Consider the following 21,992-nt stretch of genomic DNA (forward strand, 5'->3'; position numbering starts at 1 on the left):
GGGGCCGTTTTTGTCACACGCTGAGGCCCCTTGAGTGTGTGCCATTTTTCAGTGCGCCGGAATTTTGTTTTTTCCTAGCACAGTGATAACCCGTTAAGTTAAGAATTTTGGGAGCCGGTTGTTAAAGTAGGCCCCTCCCCCCCACATGGCTACTTTATACCAGCTCCCAAAATTTGGGCTTGGGCCCTCTCCTGTGCGAGAAGTCCCAGCATGCTGCTCGGAGCAGGAAGCAGTGGCAGTCCATTTATTTGACTGGCCGGGCTCGTCATCCCTGCTAGCAAAGGCATGCCTACTGCGCCAGCACAGGGACATGGGGGAGAGAGGAATGCATTGCTCCCCCTCCCCCCCAGTGCACCCCTGGGCTCTCAATGGGTGGCAGTAAGTATTCTGTACCGCATGGCCACGCGGTAAGAGTTATCGTGCAGAATGGCCATTTGGGGGGGGGGGGTGGGGGCTTTTTACCCGCTGCAGTAAAAAGGGCTCTGGCGCGCCACTACCGTGGGGTCCTTTTTCCCCACAGCTTAGTAAAAGGACCCCTAAGTTTTGTGTCTGGGGCAATGGAGGGTTAAGTGGCTTGCCTAGAGTAACAAGCAGCAGCTGTGGGAAACGAACATGTTCTCAGTCCACTACACTAACCATTAGGTTGCTCCTACTGCATACTTGATGCTTACTTGATTAAGCATGAAGTATGCAGCCTGCCAGACTGCATACTTGATGATTAATCATTCTGGTCTTTTCCCCAAGGCTAAATTTATCTCACTCAAAATATATACTGCTCCCTTTTATCGGCAGTGATGAAATCTCCACTCCAATTGGTGTTCTAAGCACAGATTATCTAAGCCACTGAACTGTGACTTTAGTAGTGGCCCTCATAATTCAGTGGCTTAAAAAAATTCCCATAGGATGCAAACTTTGAATTATAATGCATTCTCTTCCCACCCTCCCCTCCAAATACCCCAAATTTATCTATGCTTTGGCTTTATTCATTGGTTTGCAATACTTTATATTCTCCAGGCATCCATGAAGCTTCAGCACAGACTGACCTGTCACCCTGTCTTTACACTGCACCATTCATAGGCAAACCTGTAAAGAGTGCTGCATGTGCTGGGTTTTGTTTTGCATTTTTAAGTTGAAGACCTTTGAAATATATATTTCAAGCCAGATAATCAAGGAAACCAAGCAAGATATAAACCGGTGCAAAAATCAGTTTTTCAATAAATGTCAAGCCCATATTAAGGGGACAGAAAAGAGCATTCAACAAGTACACAAAATTTAAACCAGCAAAGAGGAAGGAGAAAAACTGAAATCTGATATAACAATGTATGAAAGGGATCAAAGCCTTTAGAATAAAGACAAATTAAAGGAGTTATCCATTGACAGATGTAAATTTCAGAGTTACACAGACAAATCTGAGGGTTTAGTGGTTACATTTACTGCCAGTGAACCTTCTCTGGAGTAGCCCCCACACGCTGGAATGCACTCCCTGAAAGGCTCTCTAGGTCAGGAAGCAGGTGAAAGCTGGCTCTTCAACCAGGCCTTTAACAGAAGAAGTAAATGAAACCAGCTGCACATACTATATAGCAGGACATGTTTATCCACCCTACCCTAGCTAAGATAATGTTCAAGCAACTTTCTTTAAACTAGTCCCTTATTTTCTTACTCCTGTTACTCTCTTATCTATCTATATGTTCCATCTTTGCTTACACCCCATGCTGTACATTAAAATGTTCTATTACATATTGTGTTGACATTGTAAGCAGTATGCTATGCCATATTGTTGTTTGAATATTTTTACTGCTGTAATTGTCTATTGTTTATGTTTGATTTATTCTTGCTGTACAGTGTACACCACCTTGAGCGAATTCCTTCAAAAAAGCGGTAGATAAATCCTAAGAAATAAATAGATTTTGTCCCGCCAACTTGATTCTGAAGAGTAAGTACAGGTGGAACTGAGGATGTTCCCAAGGTATAGCAAAACCTTATCAAATATTCAGGACTTCCAGACAAAGTTATCTAGCTAAGTTAGGCCATCAAAATAGCATATCTAAATTTATCTGAATACCTTAAATCATATATATTCAGCAACAGACTTTTCAAGATATGTCTTGTGAAAATCTGGTTAAAGTTATCTAAATAACATCATCACTCACTGGATTGCAGAATATTACCCTCATAATATTTTCCACTGTAAATGTGAATTTAGGCCCAGTTTTCATAGTTGAAGAAATGGTTAATTTGTGAGCTAAATATGCCAGAAAAAAAAAAAAAAAGAGAGAAAGCCTCTAGTCTAAAGTTAAAGGGAGTTGGCTTGAGATTGTCACCCATTCGGGACTGATTGAATGGTAACCCCCTTCCATTTGAGGAAGCCTTCCTACTGGATTTGGCTCAGAAAAAAACTTATTTCTAAAATACACGATATGTTCTTGGGACAGAACCTACAGAAAAACACTCTTCATGTCCAAATGGGAGCAAGATCTTGGGGGATCCTTGTCTGATCAGATTTGGCAAAAACAATTTATCAGAGGACATTTAAAATATCCATTTCATCCAACTTTGTTGAATATGGGGTACTACTACTACTTATCATTTCTAAAGCGCTACTAGACGTAGGCAGCGCTGTACTCTTGAACATGAAGAGACAGTCCCTGCTCGACAGAGCTTACAATCTAATTAGGACAGACAAACAAGAGGCAAACACAGCCTGAGCTTCCACTGGTAAGTTATACCCAACTAGAATATCACATTTTCACCTCTTACAACTCAGAGCTACTGGAGAGGGTGTGAGAGTATTGTTATGTCTGGTGGGATTGCCTTCTCATACAGAAATTTTGAACGGACTATGGGCCCTGTTTACTAAGGCGTGTTAGCATTTTTAACACACTTACAATTAACGCGCGAGCACTGTAGGCACCTATAGGGATATTGTAGGCATGTACACGGTTAACGCGAGTACATGGTTAACGAGAGTTAAAAATGCTAACTTGCCTATAACGCGGCTTAGTAAACAGGGCCCAATGTAAAGATGTTCTCTGCCTTGTTGAAAGTGAGCATATCTGAAGGCCCTAAACTCTGGTTATTACATTGGCAACCTCCGGATTTGTCTGACTTCACATTGTACATAAGTACATAAGTACATAAGTAGTGCCATACTGGGAAAGACCAAAGGTCCATCTAGCCCAGCATCCTGTCACCGACAGTGGCCAATCCAGGTCAAGGGCACCTGGCACGCTCCCCAAACGTAAAAACATTCCAGACAAGTTATACCTAAAAATGCGGAATTTTTCCAAGTCCATTTAATAGCGGTCTATGGACTTGTCCTTTAGGAATCTATCTAACCCCTTTTTAAACTCCGTCAAGCTAACCGCCCGTACCACGTTCTCCGGCAATGAATTCCAGAGTCTAATTACACGTTGGGTGAAGAAAAATTTTCTCCGATTCGTTTTAAATTTACCACACTGTAGCTTCAACTCATGCCCTCTAGTCCTAGTATTTTTGGATAGCGTGAACAGTCGCTTCACATCCACCCGATCCATTCCACTCATTATTTTATACACTTCTATCATATCTCCCCTCAGCCGTCTCTTCTCCAAGCTGAAAAGCCCTAGCCTTCTCAGCCTCTCTTCATAGGAAAGTCGTCCCATCCCCACTATCATTTTCGTCGCCCTTCGCTGTACCTTTTCCAATTCTACTATATCTTTTTTGAGATACGGTACAGTCCTGCTTTCTTGTTTAGTTATTCTTCAAAAAGAGGCAACACGTTTGTGGACGACTCCTGCAACTAGATGGTATGAAAAGTAAACTTTGACGTGCTCATTATCTGAGTAAATTAATGGCCTTCAAGAGAGGAGGCTTGGAAAAATTGTGTAAGTTATGGGAACCTTTTGTAGAGTGGTACAAAGTAGATAGTGTTTCCTAATGGTATATTTTGATTGCAGCTGAGAGGTGGTCTTGATGCTGTCTGATGTCGGGAGGCGGAGCTGTGGGGCGAAAGAGTAGAGAGGAAGGGAGGGGGGCCGGCCGGGGCTGCTGATTTTTGTTTTGCTTTTTAATTTATAATGTATGGGGAAGCGGGGAGCAGCGGCGACCTCGGGCGGGGGGGGCAAGGCCGTCCATACAGGACGCTCTTGACGAGCGCCTTTGCCCCCTCCAGATCCATTTTTGATTTTTGTTTTTATTTTGGGAGCCACGTGTTTTTTGTTTTGTTTTGACTGTTTGTGGCATGCGCAGAGCAGCCAGCATAACGCTTGGCTGCTTTGCGCATGCTTAAGGGACCAATTACCGACGGGGATTACGAACGTATGATACATTGTACTTTTCAATACCGCACCAAACATTTCTGAGTTGTTTTTTGTGTGCATTCTTCGTTGTTTCAAATTCGTTAAGCACTTTTACGATTTGGATCTTTTAACGTTTGGTTGATGCATCTCCCCCTTAGACATGACATTTTCCATATACTGGGGTTGTATTGGTTGTTTTCTGTTCAGTTTGTATTTGTCTTTTAAAATACCAATAAAAATTAAAACTAGAAAAATAAAAAGTAGCTGGCTTTGCTCAAGGCCACTGAAGTCGTGAGAAAGAAATGGCTTATGTGAAAAAAATGCGCTGATAAGATAGTAGCCTTTTTCTTTTAATAAAAAAATCACAGATGTTCCATTGTAATTCAAATAAATACAAACACTCCCTGATGTAATGTAATGTTGAAGGCAGAATTGCAAGGCCATGCTGAGCCTGTGTATCAATATTTACTGGCTTCTGTTGGCTGGCTTGCTAAATGGAAAAAAAACAGAAACAATGGGCTGACATTGAAAATAGTTGAGGTGGCCAGAAGACACTGCTGTCTGGTTAAATCCTGTTGAGCTGGCCATTCACCAATATTCAGGGGCACTTAAGGAGGGTATTGCTGCTGCATATTGTCTCTGAACGCTATGCCACGGACTGGGGCAGTTCCAGGGCAGCATTTGGGCACAGCCAGTACTTAACTAGTTAGGGTGATATTCAGTTCACTAACCAGTTTAGTAAGCGCATAAAGCTAGGACAGAAAAAAAAGGCTGTCTTAACTTTATCTGCCGAGTTAACTGAGCACTGGTTTGAATATTGGCTGGAACCCAGTTAACTTACAGGCAGTTGTGTGCTGGAGCTGTCTCGAAATGACTCGCAAGAGCCGTCTGTTAAGTTTTTAAGAAGTTTGGGAGCCAGTTGTTAAAGTAGCCCCCTGGCTATTTAATAACTGGCTTCCAAAATTTGGCCTCAAGCCCCATACAGAACTCCCTTTTATGTTGATAGTGGGAAGGCCGAGCCCTGCCATCCAAATAAATAGTCTGCCGTCGCTTCCCAGTGGGAAGCGGTATCAATCCGTTTATTTGGATGGAGGGGCTCGGTATCTCAGCTAGTAAAGGTATGCCTAGCACTCCCGTACAGGGGTGGGGGAAGGGGGAGCAAGGAATGTGTTGTTCCCCCCCTCCAGTGTACCCATGCCCCCCCCAATTGCAGGGTTGGCTACGCCCATAGAGAGAGCTCATGAGCTCATTGTTAAAATTTACTAGCACACCACTGCTTACAGGTGACCACACATATCCAGATAATCAAAAATGGAGCCCAGACATGGCTTAGCATTGAGTATCTGAGCCTAATTCAGCCCATGGCTATCAGTGGCTTAAATGCTGACTGCCATGGGCTGAACATCTTTAAATTTATCTAATTTTGACATCACATTAGAATATATACATAAAGCGTAAAAATCCCTCTTAAACTTATAGAAACATAGTAAGTGACGGCAGATAAAGACCTGAACAGTCCATCCAGTCTGCCCAACAGTCACATTCATTATCAATTCAAGATTAAATCAGCAGTGAGCGTGATATTATATACTTGATCATGGTCTTACTCTTTGTTGTTTCTGAGACATAGACCGTAGAAGTCTGCCCGGCTCTATCCTTACACTCCAACTACAGGAGTTGCCGTCAAAGCCTAATCAAATTCATCTTGTCATCTGTGGAGCACAGACCGTAGAAGTCTGCCTCGGCACTGCCCTCACGTTTCAAATTACTAGATCTCTACAGCCCATCCTAAGCCGGATTGCTATATGCAGGACTCAGACCGTAGAAGCCAGCCCAGCACCGGCCTTAGTTGATATAGCCAAAGTTGCCATCTAAGCACCACTTGACATGCAAACACATATTCAAACCTTTAAGCTTTGTTTCTATATACCATTCATTTTCTAATTAGAGATCCCCTATGTTCATCCCACGCCACAAAGTACTCTCAGTGTATTCACTGCTGCTGCCAGCTGACCCAGAAGCGTTCCCTCTGCTGCATCTTTCCTCCCAGGAAATTACATCATAGTTGGGGGGAAAGAAGCGGCAGAGCGTAGCGATTCTTACAAGCTGCTGGTGACCCTTTAGAATGGGAACAGCTGCAGAGGGAAAGGTGGATGTGGGAGCCTAGCCTGCTCCAGTGTTGGCAAGAGTGCACTGCTGCTGGGTCCCACCCCTGGCTACACCCCTGGTATGCTAGTCCTAGGAGGATTTGAATAAAGGGTGCTTTGTACAATTTATCAGACATATCCCCAAAATCCATCATTAGCAACAAAACATTACCTTGGTATCAGGCCAGGTGCAGTAGGAGGGGTCACACCAAATTCAACATACCGCTGAGAAGAAACAAAGGAAAAAAATACATGTTAAACCCAAGCAACAAACCACAGACTACAATTTTGTGGTTAACTGGATGCTGTTCTTCAGGTTTTAGATTGGGGTGGTGGAGGGGTATGAACTGAACTCTCTCCTTGACTAAGTATGTGCTATATCACTTTAGGGGTCTATTTGCCAAAGCACATTCAAAATGTTACCAGACTAACTCCAAGTGATCCAAAATGATTCACTTAACACTGAGTATCTACTGTTTGTCCCCGTCCCCACCCCAAACAACTCCCTCCACTAGAGCAAACCCTAGTGCCTCCCCTATAAGCATCTCCCATCCAACAACCCAACAGTCTCCCGCCACCCCCCCCCCCAAAAAAAAAAAACCCTCCCTACGTCCCAGCACCTAACTTTAGGCACCATTCATTGTGCATGCTCTTGGCACCCTCCTTAAAGAATTACTCCCTTAATGCATGCTAGGTGCCAAATTTGGCATTTAAGAATTAATGCACACTAACAAAACTTAGCAAATAGGCATCTTAATGCTTTATAGAAATACATGCTGCTGCCTCTCAGATGAAATCACATTTCTGGTATACGGCATCCAAAATGTGAGAAGATCCAAAGTCCCACCCCTCCCCCCTCCAAATTTTATTATTAAAATGACCTACTTACACCACAGTTTGGGGGGAGAGGCAGTAAAAATGACAAGGTCACACCGAAGCAGAGAGGATTCAAAATCGGGTTACCAATCTTTTGACTCTTCAGTTTGGAGATGTACAGTACATATTAATCCATAGTTTAAACTCCATTCCTGTTCATTCTCTCCTCTCCCTAATTCAAAATGACTAACTTGATGATATTAAACCTGTAAATAGCTGGAGTCTGTGATTTATATTAACCCACTTACCCTACCTCCCCCCATAACCAAGCAGTTACTTCTTAAACAACATGGTTTGTTCACAAATATAACAACAACAACAAAAAAATCCATACATTTCTAAAGTATAAAAAAAATTGCTTTGGAGGTGACAGCTCTCAACGCTATAAATTATTTATTAACTGCCCGTATGAACAGATTAATTCAACACAATGTGCAACAGGTGTAGCTTGACATGATCCATTAAATAAAAGGAAACACACATTTCAGAGACACACACATACACACAACTAAAAACAGCCTCAATATGTACACAGTGGTTTACATATAATATCTCATATTTCTAGAAACAATTCTTAAATATAAAGGATGAGATAAAGTAAGTAATGTTATCTGGGATCATCACAAACTGACCTGAGCTCTAATTAGTTGATTGGCCACTGAGCTTCCGTACAGTTCCAAACACCCTAAGCATAGTGATGTAGACAGTGAGCCCCTCAGATGGACAGACTTGCATCTATGACTACCACTACCCAACGCAAGCTCATCAGCAAAGCGCCTTGGCAAAGGTTGGACGTTTGGAGCCACCAGGACATGCTGTTTGTTACCTGAGGATCCATACAGATGAAGACTGTAATCCTACAATGTGGATTACCAATGGGATAACAGGGACTGTTGAAGGGGCGGCATATGTGCCCTGGCCAAGGGGGATCACATCCAGAGTCACCACCAAGGAGCCAGAACATGGACATAATCCCAGGCCTGAGGATTCCGAGACTGCCACAAACTGCAAATCTAGTTCTGCAGCTTTATCCACCTGTGGTCCAGAAGGAAGACCTTCCCCTGCAATGTGTCAAAGCGCACTCCAAAATACTCCATGGTTTGGGTGGAAGTCATAAAAACATAAAAATAGCCATACTGGGTCAGACCAACGGTCCATATAACCCAGTATCCTGTTTCCAATATTGGCCAATCCAGGTCACAAGTACCTGGCAGAAAACCAAATAGTAGCAACATTCCATGTTACCAATCCCAGGGCAAGCAATGGCTTCCCCATGTCTATCTCAAAAGCAGACTATGGACTTTTCCTCTAGGAACTTGTCCAAACCTTTTTTAAACCCATATACGCTAACTGCTGTTACCATATCCTCCAGTAATGAGTTCCAGAGCTTAATTATTCATTGAGTGAAAAAATATCTCCTCCTATTTGTTTTAACTGTAATTCCATGTAACTTCATTGAGTGTCCCCTAGTCTTTGTACTTTTTGAAAGAGTAAAGCATCAATTCATGTCTACTCATTCTATACCACTCAGGATTTTGTAGACCTCAATCAGGTGGCTTTTGGACAAATTGATCACTCAGCCTAGAGACTGCAAGAGATGAATTACTCTGGCAGTGACCTGATGATTCTCCTGGGCAGACGATGCTCTGATCAGCCAGTTGTCCAGATAGAGATGTACCTAGACGCCTTTCTTCCTCAGAAATGCTGCCACTACCATCATGACTTTCAAAATTGTCCTGGGAGCTGTAGCTCGGCCGAATGGCATAGCCTAGAACTGAAAGACACAAGAAACATTGAACTGCAAGACCTAGAACTCCAAAACACAAGAAATGTTGATGCTGCGGCCAAATGGGAATATGGAAGTATGCTTCCTTGAGATCTAATGAGGTGAGGAGCTCTCCTGGCTGGACCACTGTCATCACAGCGTGCAAGGTTTCCATTCTGAAGTGTCTGACATGCAGAAATCTGTTGACCTTCTTCAGGTCAAGCACAGGATGAAGATGAAGGCTTTACATGGGAATTCCAAGAAAAATGTCTGATTGCAAAGGAGAACTCTAACATGCAACCTTCTCTAATAATATCTAAGACCCACTGGTCTGATGTAATCTTGGTCCACTCCCCATAAAAGAGAGACAGACACACCCCTATTGGTTTGATGGAAGAGTGGATTGGCACCCCACCATTGTGAGACATGGGACGCAGTAGAAGATCTAGAGGATTGGTTAGAGGCCCACTTGTCAGAAATAAAGGACTGTCTGGTTTGGAATCTAGGACTCCGGAATGAAGAAAACCCAGGCCTATACTGCTTAGAATCCTTGAGGCGCAGGCAAGCCCGATTCGATCAAAAAGCATCTTGAGGCTTGTCCTCAGGTAAGTGCTGAGTCTTAAGAGTCTCCCAAATCCTTAACTAACTTTTCCAAATCTTCTCCAAAAAGGAGTTTCCCCTCCTAAAGGGCAATTTAAGTAAGATGCTGTTTAGAAGCGGCATCCGCAGCCCAGTGACAAAAGCCATAATAAGAGCTTTGCTGTAACCACTAAGGTCATTCCCTTGGCCAAAGCCTTAACCAGATAATACAAAGAATCCGCTAGGTAAGCCAAACCCATCTCCATAGCAGGGAAATTCAAGGAAGCATGAGAGACCCTCCTCAGACAAGGAATCTGCCGATTACTGCATGATTACTGCACTCAGTTGAGGCAAGTATGGCAGTATAAGAGCTGCAATCTGTAGCTTGCAGAGAGAGAGCTGACAACTTGACAGAAAGCTTTAATACAGATTATCTTCCTATCCTGAACATCCTTAAAGGCTATACCACCCTCCACCAGAAGGGTAGTCTTTTCAGTCACTGTAGTCACTAAGGCATCCATCTTAGGTAGCTTAAGGTTCTCCAGCTCATCTGAAGAAATGGGATAATGGCGAGACATAGCCCAAGTTACCCTTAGGCTGCATCTGGGGGAGACCATTGGGCCAAAATCAATTCTTGCATAGGCTCGTGCACTGGAATGGACCTGGGGGGCTTTTTTTGTACTAGCCATTTTTGTATTAGCCGAAGCAGAAGTCTGAAACTTGGGACAGGAAAATTGAGAACCTTAGCTATAAAGGAAGACAGTTCCTCCCTGTGAAAAATCTGAACAGCTGTAGGATCATCAGCCTCATTGTGCAGAAGCTCACCTTCCTCCAGAGTTTCGGGCAATCCAGAATGAAAGAACACCACCAAAATACCCCCATCAGAGGGAGATGGGGAAGGAGAAGAAACAGAGGCAACATCAGAAATCATCTCCAAATGCAGCCTCTTAGCAGAAATGTCCAGTTGCAAAGGCCGAGCTGAGCCCTGGTAAGAGCGCTCAAGTAAATAGGCTTGATACAACAGGAGTATAAATTTAGGGGAAAAGGGCTCTTGAGAAGCCTGACAAATGCCAGAACCCAGAGAACAAGCTGCCCCAGATGGAAAAGCACCTGTCTATAAAGCCAAGGAAGAGTACTCGCCCATGGAAGCAGATTTATGGGAATCCAAGATGGCCACAGTTGCCGGGAGTGAAGCACTAGGACAGCATGCCAAAAATTCACCTGCATGGGAACCCAATGCTGACTGAGCTGTGGATACAGCCTAGAAGACACTGCACCCAGCAACCCACCATAAGGACATCCTATGCTGCAAAGAAAAGAGACAAAAAACAAACTGTGACTCTGCAAAGCCCGACAAAGAATTGAAATTTAAAGGTGTACTCACTTGAAAGAAGGAAAGTATACAGGCTGACCATTTCTCTGAAGAGACTGAAATTTCTGACAAGGGCAGCAAAGGAGAAACAACCCCCTGCCACTTGACAGCCTCAGAAGCAGAACTTCTGCTCTTGCCTCCCTTACAGTAATTTTGCCACAGCCCTGTGAGGAAGGAAAACGAGGAAATGGCAGGAGGGGGGAATGGGGGGGGGGGGGGGGGGAGGGACCTGGCAGCACAGGTGCATCTCTAGACACCCCCAAGCTCACCTGGACCAGGAAACCCATGTAACCCGGGTCTCGCCGCTACTAGCTCAGGTCCAAAACCCCGACTCGGCTCACAGGGATAAAACCACTCTCTCTCTCTCTCCAGTCATGGTATCACAGGAAATGATACACCGCACTCAAGTTCCAATTTGCATGCACTCGAGCTTGGGAGTGGGTCAATGGTCCAGAATAGAGATCCGGAGTGTTGCAAGCTTTACTGGTGATACTCCCTTCTCAGTCCAGGAGCAAGTGTCCTCCCTCCCACGCCAAAAAAACACTCATTATCTGGGAGGTTTTTTTTTTTTTTTAATGCAAAACAACTTTACTAGGACTTCTGCAAATCAGCAGGTAAACTCTTCAGAACTTTTTATGTACATTGTCCATCCAAGACTGTTCGTGATTAATCTTAGCCACTCCACTTCACTCTTTGAGTATTCCAAAACTGTACATATTTATACAGGATCCTGTCCTTTACCCATCCTATTGTGCCAGTAATACACCCAAGCAGGGGCGTAGCCACGGGTGGGCCTGGACGGGCCCAGGCCCACCCACTTTCCCTCCAGGCCCGCCCATCCAAATCCTTCATCGCTGTCGCTGCCTTTTCTCCCGCGGCTTCGGGGAACGGCCGTCCGGGAGGCAGCGATCAGCGTTACCTGTCAGTGCCTGCCCTGAAATTGTGCTTCTCTTCTCCCCAGGCTTCGCCCCGCTCTTTTCTTCACTCGTCGCGCAGCGCTGCTATTCAAACAGGCAGCTCCACTCCTCTCTGCCACGTCTATCCGGCCCTCTGATGCACTTCCTGTTTAGTAGGGCCGGATGGACGCGGCAGAGAGGAGCGGAGCTGCCTGTTTGAATAGCAGCGCAGCGCTGCATGACGAGCGAAGAGCGTGGCGAAGCCTGGGGAGAAGAGAAGCACAATTTCAGGGCAGGCACTGACAGGTAATGCTGATCACTGCCTCCCGGACAGCTGTTCCCCGAAGCCGCGGGAGAAAAGGCAGCGACAGCGATGAAGGATTTGGATGGGCGGGCCTGGAAGAGTAAGTGCTGGATTTGTGGTTGGTTGGATGGGGGGGGGGGGGGGGGGAGAGGAAGGGGAAGGGATACTTTTGCCAGAGACCGAGTCAGACTTGTAGGAGGAAGGGGATTAGAGGGAACTGGGAAGGAAGAGAGCTGCTGGAGATGGGAGGGAAAGGAGGAGGGTATCAGGATAGAAGGGAGAGAGCTGCTGGACATGGGAGGAAGGGGCTGGAGAGCTTCTGGACAAGGGAGGAAGAGGAGGAAGGGACTGGAGGGAAGGGAGAGAGCTGCTGGACATGGGAGGAAGAGAAGGAGGGGACGATGGAAGGGAGAGAGCTGCTGAAGGAAGAGGAGGAGGGGATCTGGGTGGAAGGGAGAGAGCTGTTGGATGTGGGAGGAAGAGGAGGAGGGGATCTGGATGGAAGGGAGAGAGCTGCTGGACGTGGGAGGAGAACTGGAGGGAAGGGAGAGAACTGCTGGTACAGCACAAGAAGAGAGGGAAGAGAAACAGAGATACCAGACCAAGGAGATGAAGGAAAAGGGAATATTAAACCTACAGCTTGAGGGAGGGAGGGAGGGAGGGAGGGAGCGAGGGAGGCAGGCAGGAAATCAAGCAACCAAACCAGATGCTGGAAAGAGGGAGGGAGTGAGATGGAGAGAAGCTGGATAGGGTAGGGTCAGAGAGGGTAGAGATATATTGGCACTGGGGACAAAGAGAGGGGAGAAGATGGACAGAGTAATATAGGGACACAGAGAAAAGGCGATACTAAACATGGAGGAAGATAGAGGTACAGAGATGGAAGAAGATGGATAGTAGACATGGAGAGAGAGTAGAAATATCAAATGGACATGAGACCTTGGTGAGTGAGTTAAGAGAAGACAGAAGGATGTAGAAACCAGAGCCTGGGACCAACATGACTTGAAAAATAAAATGAGCAGACAACAAAAGGTAGAGAAAATAATTTTATTTTTCTATTTTGTGACTAGAATATGTCAGATTTGAAATGTACATCCTGCCAGAGCTGGTGTTAGATATGACTGGGGCCCAAGGCAGATATTTAGGAGGGGACCCCTAAATATCTGCTTTGGGGCCCCAGTCATACCAACAGGTTGCACCTTCTTCAGCTTCCAGCTGGCCTGGGGTTCTCTTTGGTTAGGGGGCCAAATGCAGTTGCCCTAGTTGTATCTCCCCTAACGCTGTCTCTTGCATGTGGTATCATATTTTGCACAGTATAGGAGAAAATGCATCTCTTTGTGTTTCTCTGTGCTAAATGCAAGGTTTGGCCTCTTGGGATTTTGATTTAATTTGCTTATGGTTTGTGGTCACTTATTCTGTATTTGGCATTTGTGTTCTGTGTGTGTGACCAAAGTATTCTGTTCGCACCAATTTTCTATGTAGTATTCTATAGTACTTTGGCTTGTTCAGTTTTCTTGATGTATTGATATTTTAGGGCCCCAATGTAATATTTAGGGCATATTTGGGGGAAGCATATGTGTGTTGGCGGACTGTGGCTCAGTGGAGGATGAAGCGTGCACCCTCTTTTATTTCCCCTAGCTCTCAATGTGTCCTACAGCTACTGAGGCCAGCACTGCTACTCCCATTGAAGTTATTGGGAGTGGGGTAGATGTGCTGTAGGAGTAGGGACATGGGCAGGGCATATCAGGTGGCAAGTGTTTCTCTAGTGCCCATCCATCCAACTTGTTGTAGGAGTAGGGACGTGGGCAGGGCATATCAGGTGGCAAGTGTTTCTCTAGTGCCCATCCATCCAACTTGTTGTAGGAGTAGGGACGTGGGCAGGGCATATCAGGTGGCAAGTGTTTCTCTAGTGCCCATCCATCCAACTTGTTGGCCCACCCAAAAATTGCCTTCTGGCTACGCCACTGCACCCAAGGCTGCTTCTGTTACTCCTGATACCAATCTAACTCCTTCAGGCACAGACCCTTTAGGCTGTCCTTCTTCCAGCGATGCACCTCACACGGCTGCACCCTGGCCTTGAACAGGCTTCCCCTGCTTTGGTTCCTGCTTCCAGGCTGGACACCTGAAGCTCTGTCTCCTTCTCAGTTGCCACTTATAGGGGCAGCAATTACTCCTTTACTCAGCCTGCATTTATTTATTTTACTCCAGGATCCCCCAGTGCTCCCAAGGGTCCTGGTGGGAATACAGGCAACCAAAGACTTCGTCTACCTCGCCTAAATCCCCTTTCTTATTTTCCATCCCTGCTGTCAACTCACCACAGAGAACCACTATCTCGGCAACTTCTCTGCCAACCCCTCCCCTGGGCAGGCCTCCAATTCTCTCTCTAGCCCACTGGCAGGGACCTACCTCTCCCCAGGGCCTCTGGAAAAATCTATCACTACTGTCTTAGTAATACCCACATCATGGGGTATTACATCCAGAACAGGAGTTACAGCCAAGTTGAAGCCAGGAGCTCATGAGAGACTGTCCGCCACCTGCTGAGGTACAGGAAATGCTGAATAGCCAGGATGCACACCGTCCTATATGACAGAGTTTGTTGTCCTGTATCTTCACCTGCTAGAAGATGGTCATAACCCACAAGATCCTGGATTCATCTGCTGCTGATGAAAAGGAAAGCGTGTTTAAACTTATAGCTAAATTATGGGACAGATTGCCAAACAGCACAACTCAGCATTTTTTTGCAGTTAGGCAAAATGGAGTTGATTTTCAGCCAACGGGAGGCAGGCCGGCTAAGTCCCTCAGATGGAGCTGAGCCTGGATATTCCATGCCGGGCCAATTCCGGTGGCCAGCATTGAATATCCGGGGGTTTTATGGCCACTAGCAGCCAAAGACAGACCTCCCAATTTGGCCGCTTGACTTGGCCAGCGAAGCGCTGAATATTCGCAGATAACCACTGCTTGATAAAACCTGTTAGCCGTTATGAGATAACCATGAATATTCAGTGGAGGATAACCGGTTATCTCCTGCTCAGTATTTGTGGCTGAGTTTCTAATTCACAGATGCCAATTTCTTTCTTAGAGACAGTGACCGGCAGAAGCTTTATGGAGTCTTTAGCTTTCTTTTGCATCATCACAAACAAAAATTGTCTAACTTGGATTTTAATATTTATGAGATGATTTATATCTTGTTTTTTAAAATTTGTTAGAAACACTGAATACAATATGCTGAAGCCTTCTATTGGCGCAGACGTCTCTTGCTCTGCACTCACAAGCGGCTCATTGTGCTTACAGATATTACGTTTTACTGAAAAAAATTTCACAAGCTAAACTACTTTCAGGTGAATTAACTTTTCTGCAGATGGGACTTTTTGCTAGACCGACATAGTCACGTCTTAAGGAAATTGTTTAACCAGTGCAGTTTGATACCTACTATGTAAGTATATTATCACTTACACTGAATGGGGTGTTTATTGCCTGTGCTGGACCATATGGAGCTCCCCATTGGTTGGCTGTTGTTCCTTTGCCCAGTCGCCCAGGCGTGCTGGTGTTTGGCTGTCCTACAGTGACCCCTGTCTGGGTGGAGGCAGTGGCAGCACCAGATGCTTGGCTTGTGGGACCCACCAAGGCAAAAGCATCATCCAGAAGGGAGTGCATAGTCTGTCGGGCCTCTTCTATGGATGGTTGTTGAGGCATATACTGTGGGGGAGTGTGGGTACGTGCAGATAAACCAGGGTACTTTCCGAATTCAGCAGAAGGCTCTGGCGGGAGGTCCGGGTCAGACTAGGAGGGATATAAAAGGAACATAAGTCACACAACGATCATTTTCCTTACTGCTGATTCCTATCATCAATTCCTACAGCAGTCATAATTGCAGAAACTACCACTTAGGAAATGCATTTGAGATCGGTAGCTTCAGACGGGAAACTGTATCATAGCTGTTCTGCCCTGTCGAGATCCTTCCATGCAGTTTGAGCACCATTCCAGCAGGTCATGAGGTGAAATGCACATCTTCGAGGGGGGGGGGGGTGATTTTGTAAAGTCATTTTTACACTTATAATGCCTCTTATAAAAGTACCTTACATGTAAAAGTATGTATATTTGATGCTAGTGTGTTCTGAGGCAGCATTTGAGCAAAGCATGGGTAGAGGCACAATTTATAAACACATTTTATAAAATAAACAATTGTGCGAATTAAACATGCTTACACTTACAACTGCTCCCGAGCAGGTGTATTCTACTCATGATTTCCACAGGACTTGTGCTAATATTTTATAAAGACACATGGAGCATTTTTACTAATATGCGGTACGTTTTTCACTTATCGCACATTAAAAGTAAAAATTAATACGCAGTACACGCAAAGCCCTTTGGTAAATGCAGGGGTCATGCCCTGAACCTGTCCTGCACTGAGGGCACAGGGCACACAGTTAACACACAGCCACCGGCCTGAAGCTGCTGGTTTCAATTACACTCACCAAGCAGCAGTACAGAGGTATAACAGAACATGCTGTGCTTTTTTTTTTTTTTTATAATATTTTCATTTCACATTCATGTATATACATAAATTCAGAAAAATAGGGAAAAAAATATTATGATTAAACATTACAAAAAAATTACATTTTTTTTTAAGACCACAATGATGTTGTCCAAAATCTAAGCAATCAAATATTATAGACAATTAAAGTAATAAGAGGTAGAAGGCAACTTCTATGAGTACAGCCGATACATAGCATAATATTCAGGGTCTGATTTACTATTCCTTACTAACGATAAACTCTTGAAGTTTCTCAGGTTCAAAGAAAATATAATTCTGGGAGTTAAAAACTACCACACATCGACAGGGGTACTTAAGTAGGAAAGTTCCTCCTATATTAAGCAATCTAGTTTTAAGCTGTAAAAAAGCTTTCCTGCTTTTCTGCGTATCCCTGGATAAGTCTGGAAAAATTTGGATCTTCGCTCCTAAGAATTCTTCATTGATATGGCAAAAATATAGTTTGAAGATATTATTTCGATCTAGCTCGAATGCAAATGTCACTAGCATGGTAGTTCTTTCTGTGACTAACTCTAATGAATCCTGAAGAAATTCAGTTAAATTCAATTGTGGAACAGATCTCTCTCCTCGAATTCCAGCAATATATTGAATCCTAGTCATTGGTGGCATATTTTCCATCGGAATAAGCAGAATGTCTTTTAAATATTTTTTAAACATCTCCAGTGGTGGCAATAAAGGAGTCTTAGGAAAATTCAGTATTCTTAAGTTATTTTTTCAAAGTTGATTTTCTAAATACTCTATTTTTCTGAACTGAATAATTTTTTCCCTGGAGACAGATGAAGAAAAGTTTTTTAAAGTTTGTACCTCAGTTTCCAGAGCCTCCAGCTTAGTGTCATGAGCATCCAATCTAGCAGAAAGATTTTCTTGATTCAGTTTAATCTCCGCCACTTCTCCTTGTGTTGTTTTTGTTGTCTGCGTAAGGATAGCATGCAAGCCCTGAATAGCATCCCACAGTGTATCGAGGGTCACAACAGCAGGTCTACTTTGATCTCCAGGCGTCTCTGGGGGGGTCCCATGCGTTGGCTCTGTTAGGGGTAAGATTCGCCGCCCCAACCGCTCTGATATTTCCGCAGGAGATGAGGTGGCGACGGGGCCTCCTCCTACAGCCGCCAGGGTTGTGACCTCTTCGGGTGCCCTATGGCGTTGTTCCTCCGGTGCCAATACTCCTCCCCCAGGCCTTGGAGGCGCTGTGTGTGAGGGAGGACTCAAAGAGACTCCCTCAATGCTACGTTCCGGCATCTCTACCGGAGTTATCGAGGTGCTCACAGAAGTTCCCGGTGTGCGCAGAAACATCGCGTCCAAAGTCCCCTGTTGCATCGGAGAAGATTCCTTCCGACTCGAGGAGGTGAGAGCGGGGGTCTTCCCCTTTCTTTTCCCCATAATGGGCTCCGAAAGGTTCCGATACGCCAGGAAGGATACTGGCGTTCAGGAACTGCGCTCACACACATCTACCTCAGACGCCATCTTGGACCGCACTCATGCTGTGCTTTTTGAGAGGTTTAATGTGAGGATCCACAACCAGGATGCAACATTATGCTGTAGTAATATGTGTACTCCAATGATAATGCAGCAAACCTACAATTATTGTTGATGTACTTTTCTGTAAATTCATGGGTATACACAAAGCTGAAGATCACCAATTACAGTGGGAGAACATTGGCATACAACGTGTAAACATAGAACATAAAACATTACATAATAGCAATTAAAGGGGGGGGGGGGGTTACCAACTGTTTAATTCCAGTTATTAGAAACTTGGTCTCACTGCATAAAATGGGACCTGTGCTAAAATAGCATGTTAGTGGTAAAATAACATGTATTAACAGTAGCCTATGTTCGTAACTGTGCTCTTTAAATAGGCTGGCTGAAAATCCAATTAACTGCGATTTGACGCAAATTACAAGTGCAGGAACAAAAAAACAAAATCCATAAAACCACATTATATACAATCAGTGGTATAAAATTCCTAGTAAAACAGAAGGCAGCGATTTTATAAAGCATTTTTGAAGCGTAAAGCATATTTTTACAAGCCAAAAAAAAATGACCCACATAAAATTGCATTGCATAATATGTTCATATAAGCATGTGCATCAATGGGATTTATATGAGCTCTTCAGAGCAAAAGATGACCATTTCCACTTTTTTTGCATTATTTCAGCTATATAGTGATTCTTTGGCCTAAAGACAGAAGAAAAGTCCATACCTACATATATTGTTTGTCATTTATTTAAACTTGATATACCAGACTACCAAAGAAGTTCATAAAAGCAAAACTGCTGAAAACAGAAAGGAACTCCATTAAATGGAAGGACAGGAGCAGTGGGAGGATAGAAGGGAAAAGAGTGGAGGAGTGGCCTAGTGGTTAGGGTGGTGGACTTTGGTCCTGGGGAACTGAGGAACTGAGTTCGATTCCCACTTCAGGCACAGGCAGCTCCTTGTGACTCTGGGCAAGTCACTTAACCCTCCATTGCCCCATGTAAGCCGCACTGAGCCTGCCATGAGTGGGAAAGCGCGGGGTACAAAAAAAAAAAGGGAAAGGGTTCTCTGCCACCCACAACACATCACATTACTTTAGAGAGTTCTTGGGGGAGGCTAAAGAGAAAAGCAGAGAAAAATTTGTGATAGGACTGCTCTGATCGACGGTCAAGAGGAAGTGAATTCCAAAGGACAGGGGCTTGGAAGAAGAAAGCAGAACACTGAGCAGAGGCAAGGTGAGAGCAGTGAATTGAGGGAAAGTCAGATGGTGTGCAGTGGAAGACCGAAGGGCATGTGAAGGAGTATACGGAGAAAGGAGAGATATGAAGAGGCCCCGAGACAGAGAACCTTATGTGCCAAAGTGAGAATTTTATGGTAAACATTATAAACCATAAATTCTACTGTTTCGTCACCCTCTTATCACCATGCATAGCTCCCTGTCCCTCACCTAATCCACCCTACCCTCATCCTGTTAGACTGTCATTGAAATGCTTTGATGTTTCACTTAAATATACTGTTATTTATCAGCATTTGCTTACTTCTGATCTGACGAAGAAGGGCTACCTTTCGAAAGCTAATCACAAAATGTATTAAGTTAGTCCAATAAAAAAGGTATCATCTTATCTTATTTTCTTTTCTTCTATTTCCATTGATTACCTTTAAAAGTGGACTAACACAGCTACCACATCTCTATGGTATACACTGAAATAAACTGGGAGCCAGTGATGTTGCATGAGGAGTGGGGGGAACACCATCACAGAAGGTGCATGAGTAAGTAGTCTAATAGCCGCGTTCTGAACAGTCTGTAGGCGCTTAAGAGAATGGACTGGTAGACCAGAGTAGACAATGTTATACTTAAGAGAATGTCGACTCTGGTCTGCCGGTCCAATGTTATAATAATCAAGATGAGTAGACACACGGGAATAAAGAAGAGAAGTACAGGCAAAATCATCAACGTAACTGTGCAGGGACTGGATGAGTGAAAAGAAGCAGAAGCAGACAACGGAACAGATATGGGCGTCAAAAGATAATTGGGAATCCTGGGTAATACCAAGGTAACGTAAGGACTCCACCACAGTCTAATCATGCATTAACATAAGAACATAAGAATAGACATACTGGGTCAGACCAATGGTCCATCTAGCCCAGTATCCTGCTTCCAGCAGTGGCCAATCCAGGTCACAAGACATAGCAGAAACCCATTGCATGTTCTTTTTACTGAATGTATACCTCACTACTTAGATGGCCAATATCTCCCATTGTAGCAAAGTGGACTTGGCCCCCTTTTGTTCTAAGGGGCTCAAATGTATGCTGTGCACAGATATTCCCAGGGACGTAGTTTCGGTTGAGCTGGAGCAGAGTCGCAGTCTCTTAAGTGTAATTCTATAACTGGGCACATGCAGTTAGACACGCCTTGTGCACATAAGTGGTGCCTTAATTGGCATGCAAGTACAATAAGCACAATACTATAAAGCAGCATGTGAGTGCTGTAGTGCGTAACTGCAATACAGCGTAGTTATGGGCGGTGAAGTAGGCATTTCATAGGCGTTCTGAAATTTACGCGCCTAGTTATAGAAAATATGGCCTAATGCGCCTAAATCTATGCGCTGGGTTTTACGCCATGTTTTCATTGGTATAAGTGGATGCACGTAGATTCAGGCGCTGAAATATCAACTAAGTGTATTCTATAATTGGTGCCTAAATCTTGGCACCGATTATAGAATATGCTTAGTTGGCACTGATTTCAGTGCCAATTTTTTAGGCATCATATATAGAATCTCCCCCTAAATGACTTAAGGGGCTTTTTTTACTAAAATGCGCAAAAATTTGTAGTTACTGCAGCTTACAGGGGAGAATTTAGTGAGCGGTAGCTACAAATATTTTACAGGAACCATTGGGGGTGTTCCCAGCACTTTACAGATCCCACATTAAAAGTTCCAATAGCACGCAGAACTGTGTTTGGAGTTAGCACAAAAGCAATTAGCACCTGCTATTTAGGGGCAGTAAGTGGTCCCATGTTAGTATGCAACATTTGCAGCGTGCTAACTGCAAAACACCTTCCATACTCATGATGTGCTCCTTCATACAAAATGCACTTGACATACAGTTTATTGCATTCTAACTGCAAAAATAATGCAAAGTCCCTTAACGCAGTTCTATGCTAGCAGTTAAGTGCTTAATGCGGTTCAGTAAAAGGGCGCCTAAGTCACCATGAAAAGCTGGCGGTTTTATTCTTGACACCTATGTGAAAAGTCCATAAAGATACCTGTTATATATAATGGAAAACAGAAGAGAATTGCTGTAAGTAAAGTAGACCTGTGTGAATTCACTGTTTTATAAATCTGGAGGAAAAACACCATGGAGAATTATTTCTCATCACAACTTTCTTAGGGCACATATGTATATAAATGCTGAAAAGCCACCTAAGCACTACTCTGTACAGTATATATGAACATATCTTACAAAAGGCCCCTTTTACAAAGCAGCGGTAAACCCAACTTGGGCTTACCGCTTGCTAACAGGAAGTACCGTTGGGCTACCGCAGCAGCCTGGCAGCAGTTCCCACCCCCTGTGCCCCATCATATCCAGTGTCATATCTGGCTGGAGTGTACCCAGCAGGGGCGTAGCCAGACACCCAATTTTGGGTGGGCCTGGGCCCAAGATGGGTGGGCAGAAGAACTCCACCCTGTCCCACAAGTGATTTGGTCTCTCCCTCTCTCGCCTGCATGCCATATGATCTTTTAAACATCCC

The 21,992-nt window shown here is 44.3% G+C and overlaps 1 protein-coding gene across 1 annotated transcript in view; it reads right to left on the reverse strand.

The window, feature by feature from the left end:
* KIAA1549 (KIAA1549 ortholog) overlaps positions 1–21,992 on the reverse strand; it is a 227,335-nt gene that overhangs the window by 12,026 nt on the left and 193,317 nt on the right. The window contains exons 16-17 of the mRNA XM_030214742.1: positions 15,667–15,993; positions 6,597–6,649 (exon numbers count right to left, since the gene is read on the reverse strand). Of these exons, the coding sequence (XP_030070602.1) occupies positions 6,597–6,649; positions 15,667–15,993 (380 nt within the window). The remainder of the gene's footprint in view (positions 1–6,596; positions 6,650–15,666; positions 15,994–21,992) is intronic.

Source organism: Microcaecilia unicolor, chromosome 9 (genome assembly GCF_901765095.1).
Source record: "Microcaecilia unicolor chromosome 9, aMicUni1.1, whole genome shotgun sequence".
NCBI classification, from domain to species: domain Eukaryota; kingdom Metazoa; phylum Chordata; class Amphibia; order Gymnophiona; family Siphonopidae; genus Microcaecilia; species Microcaecilia unicolor.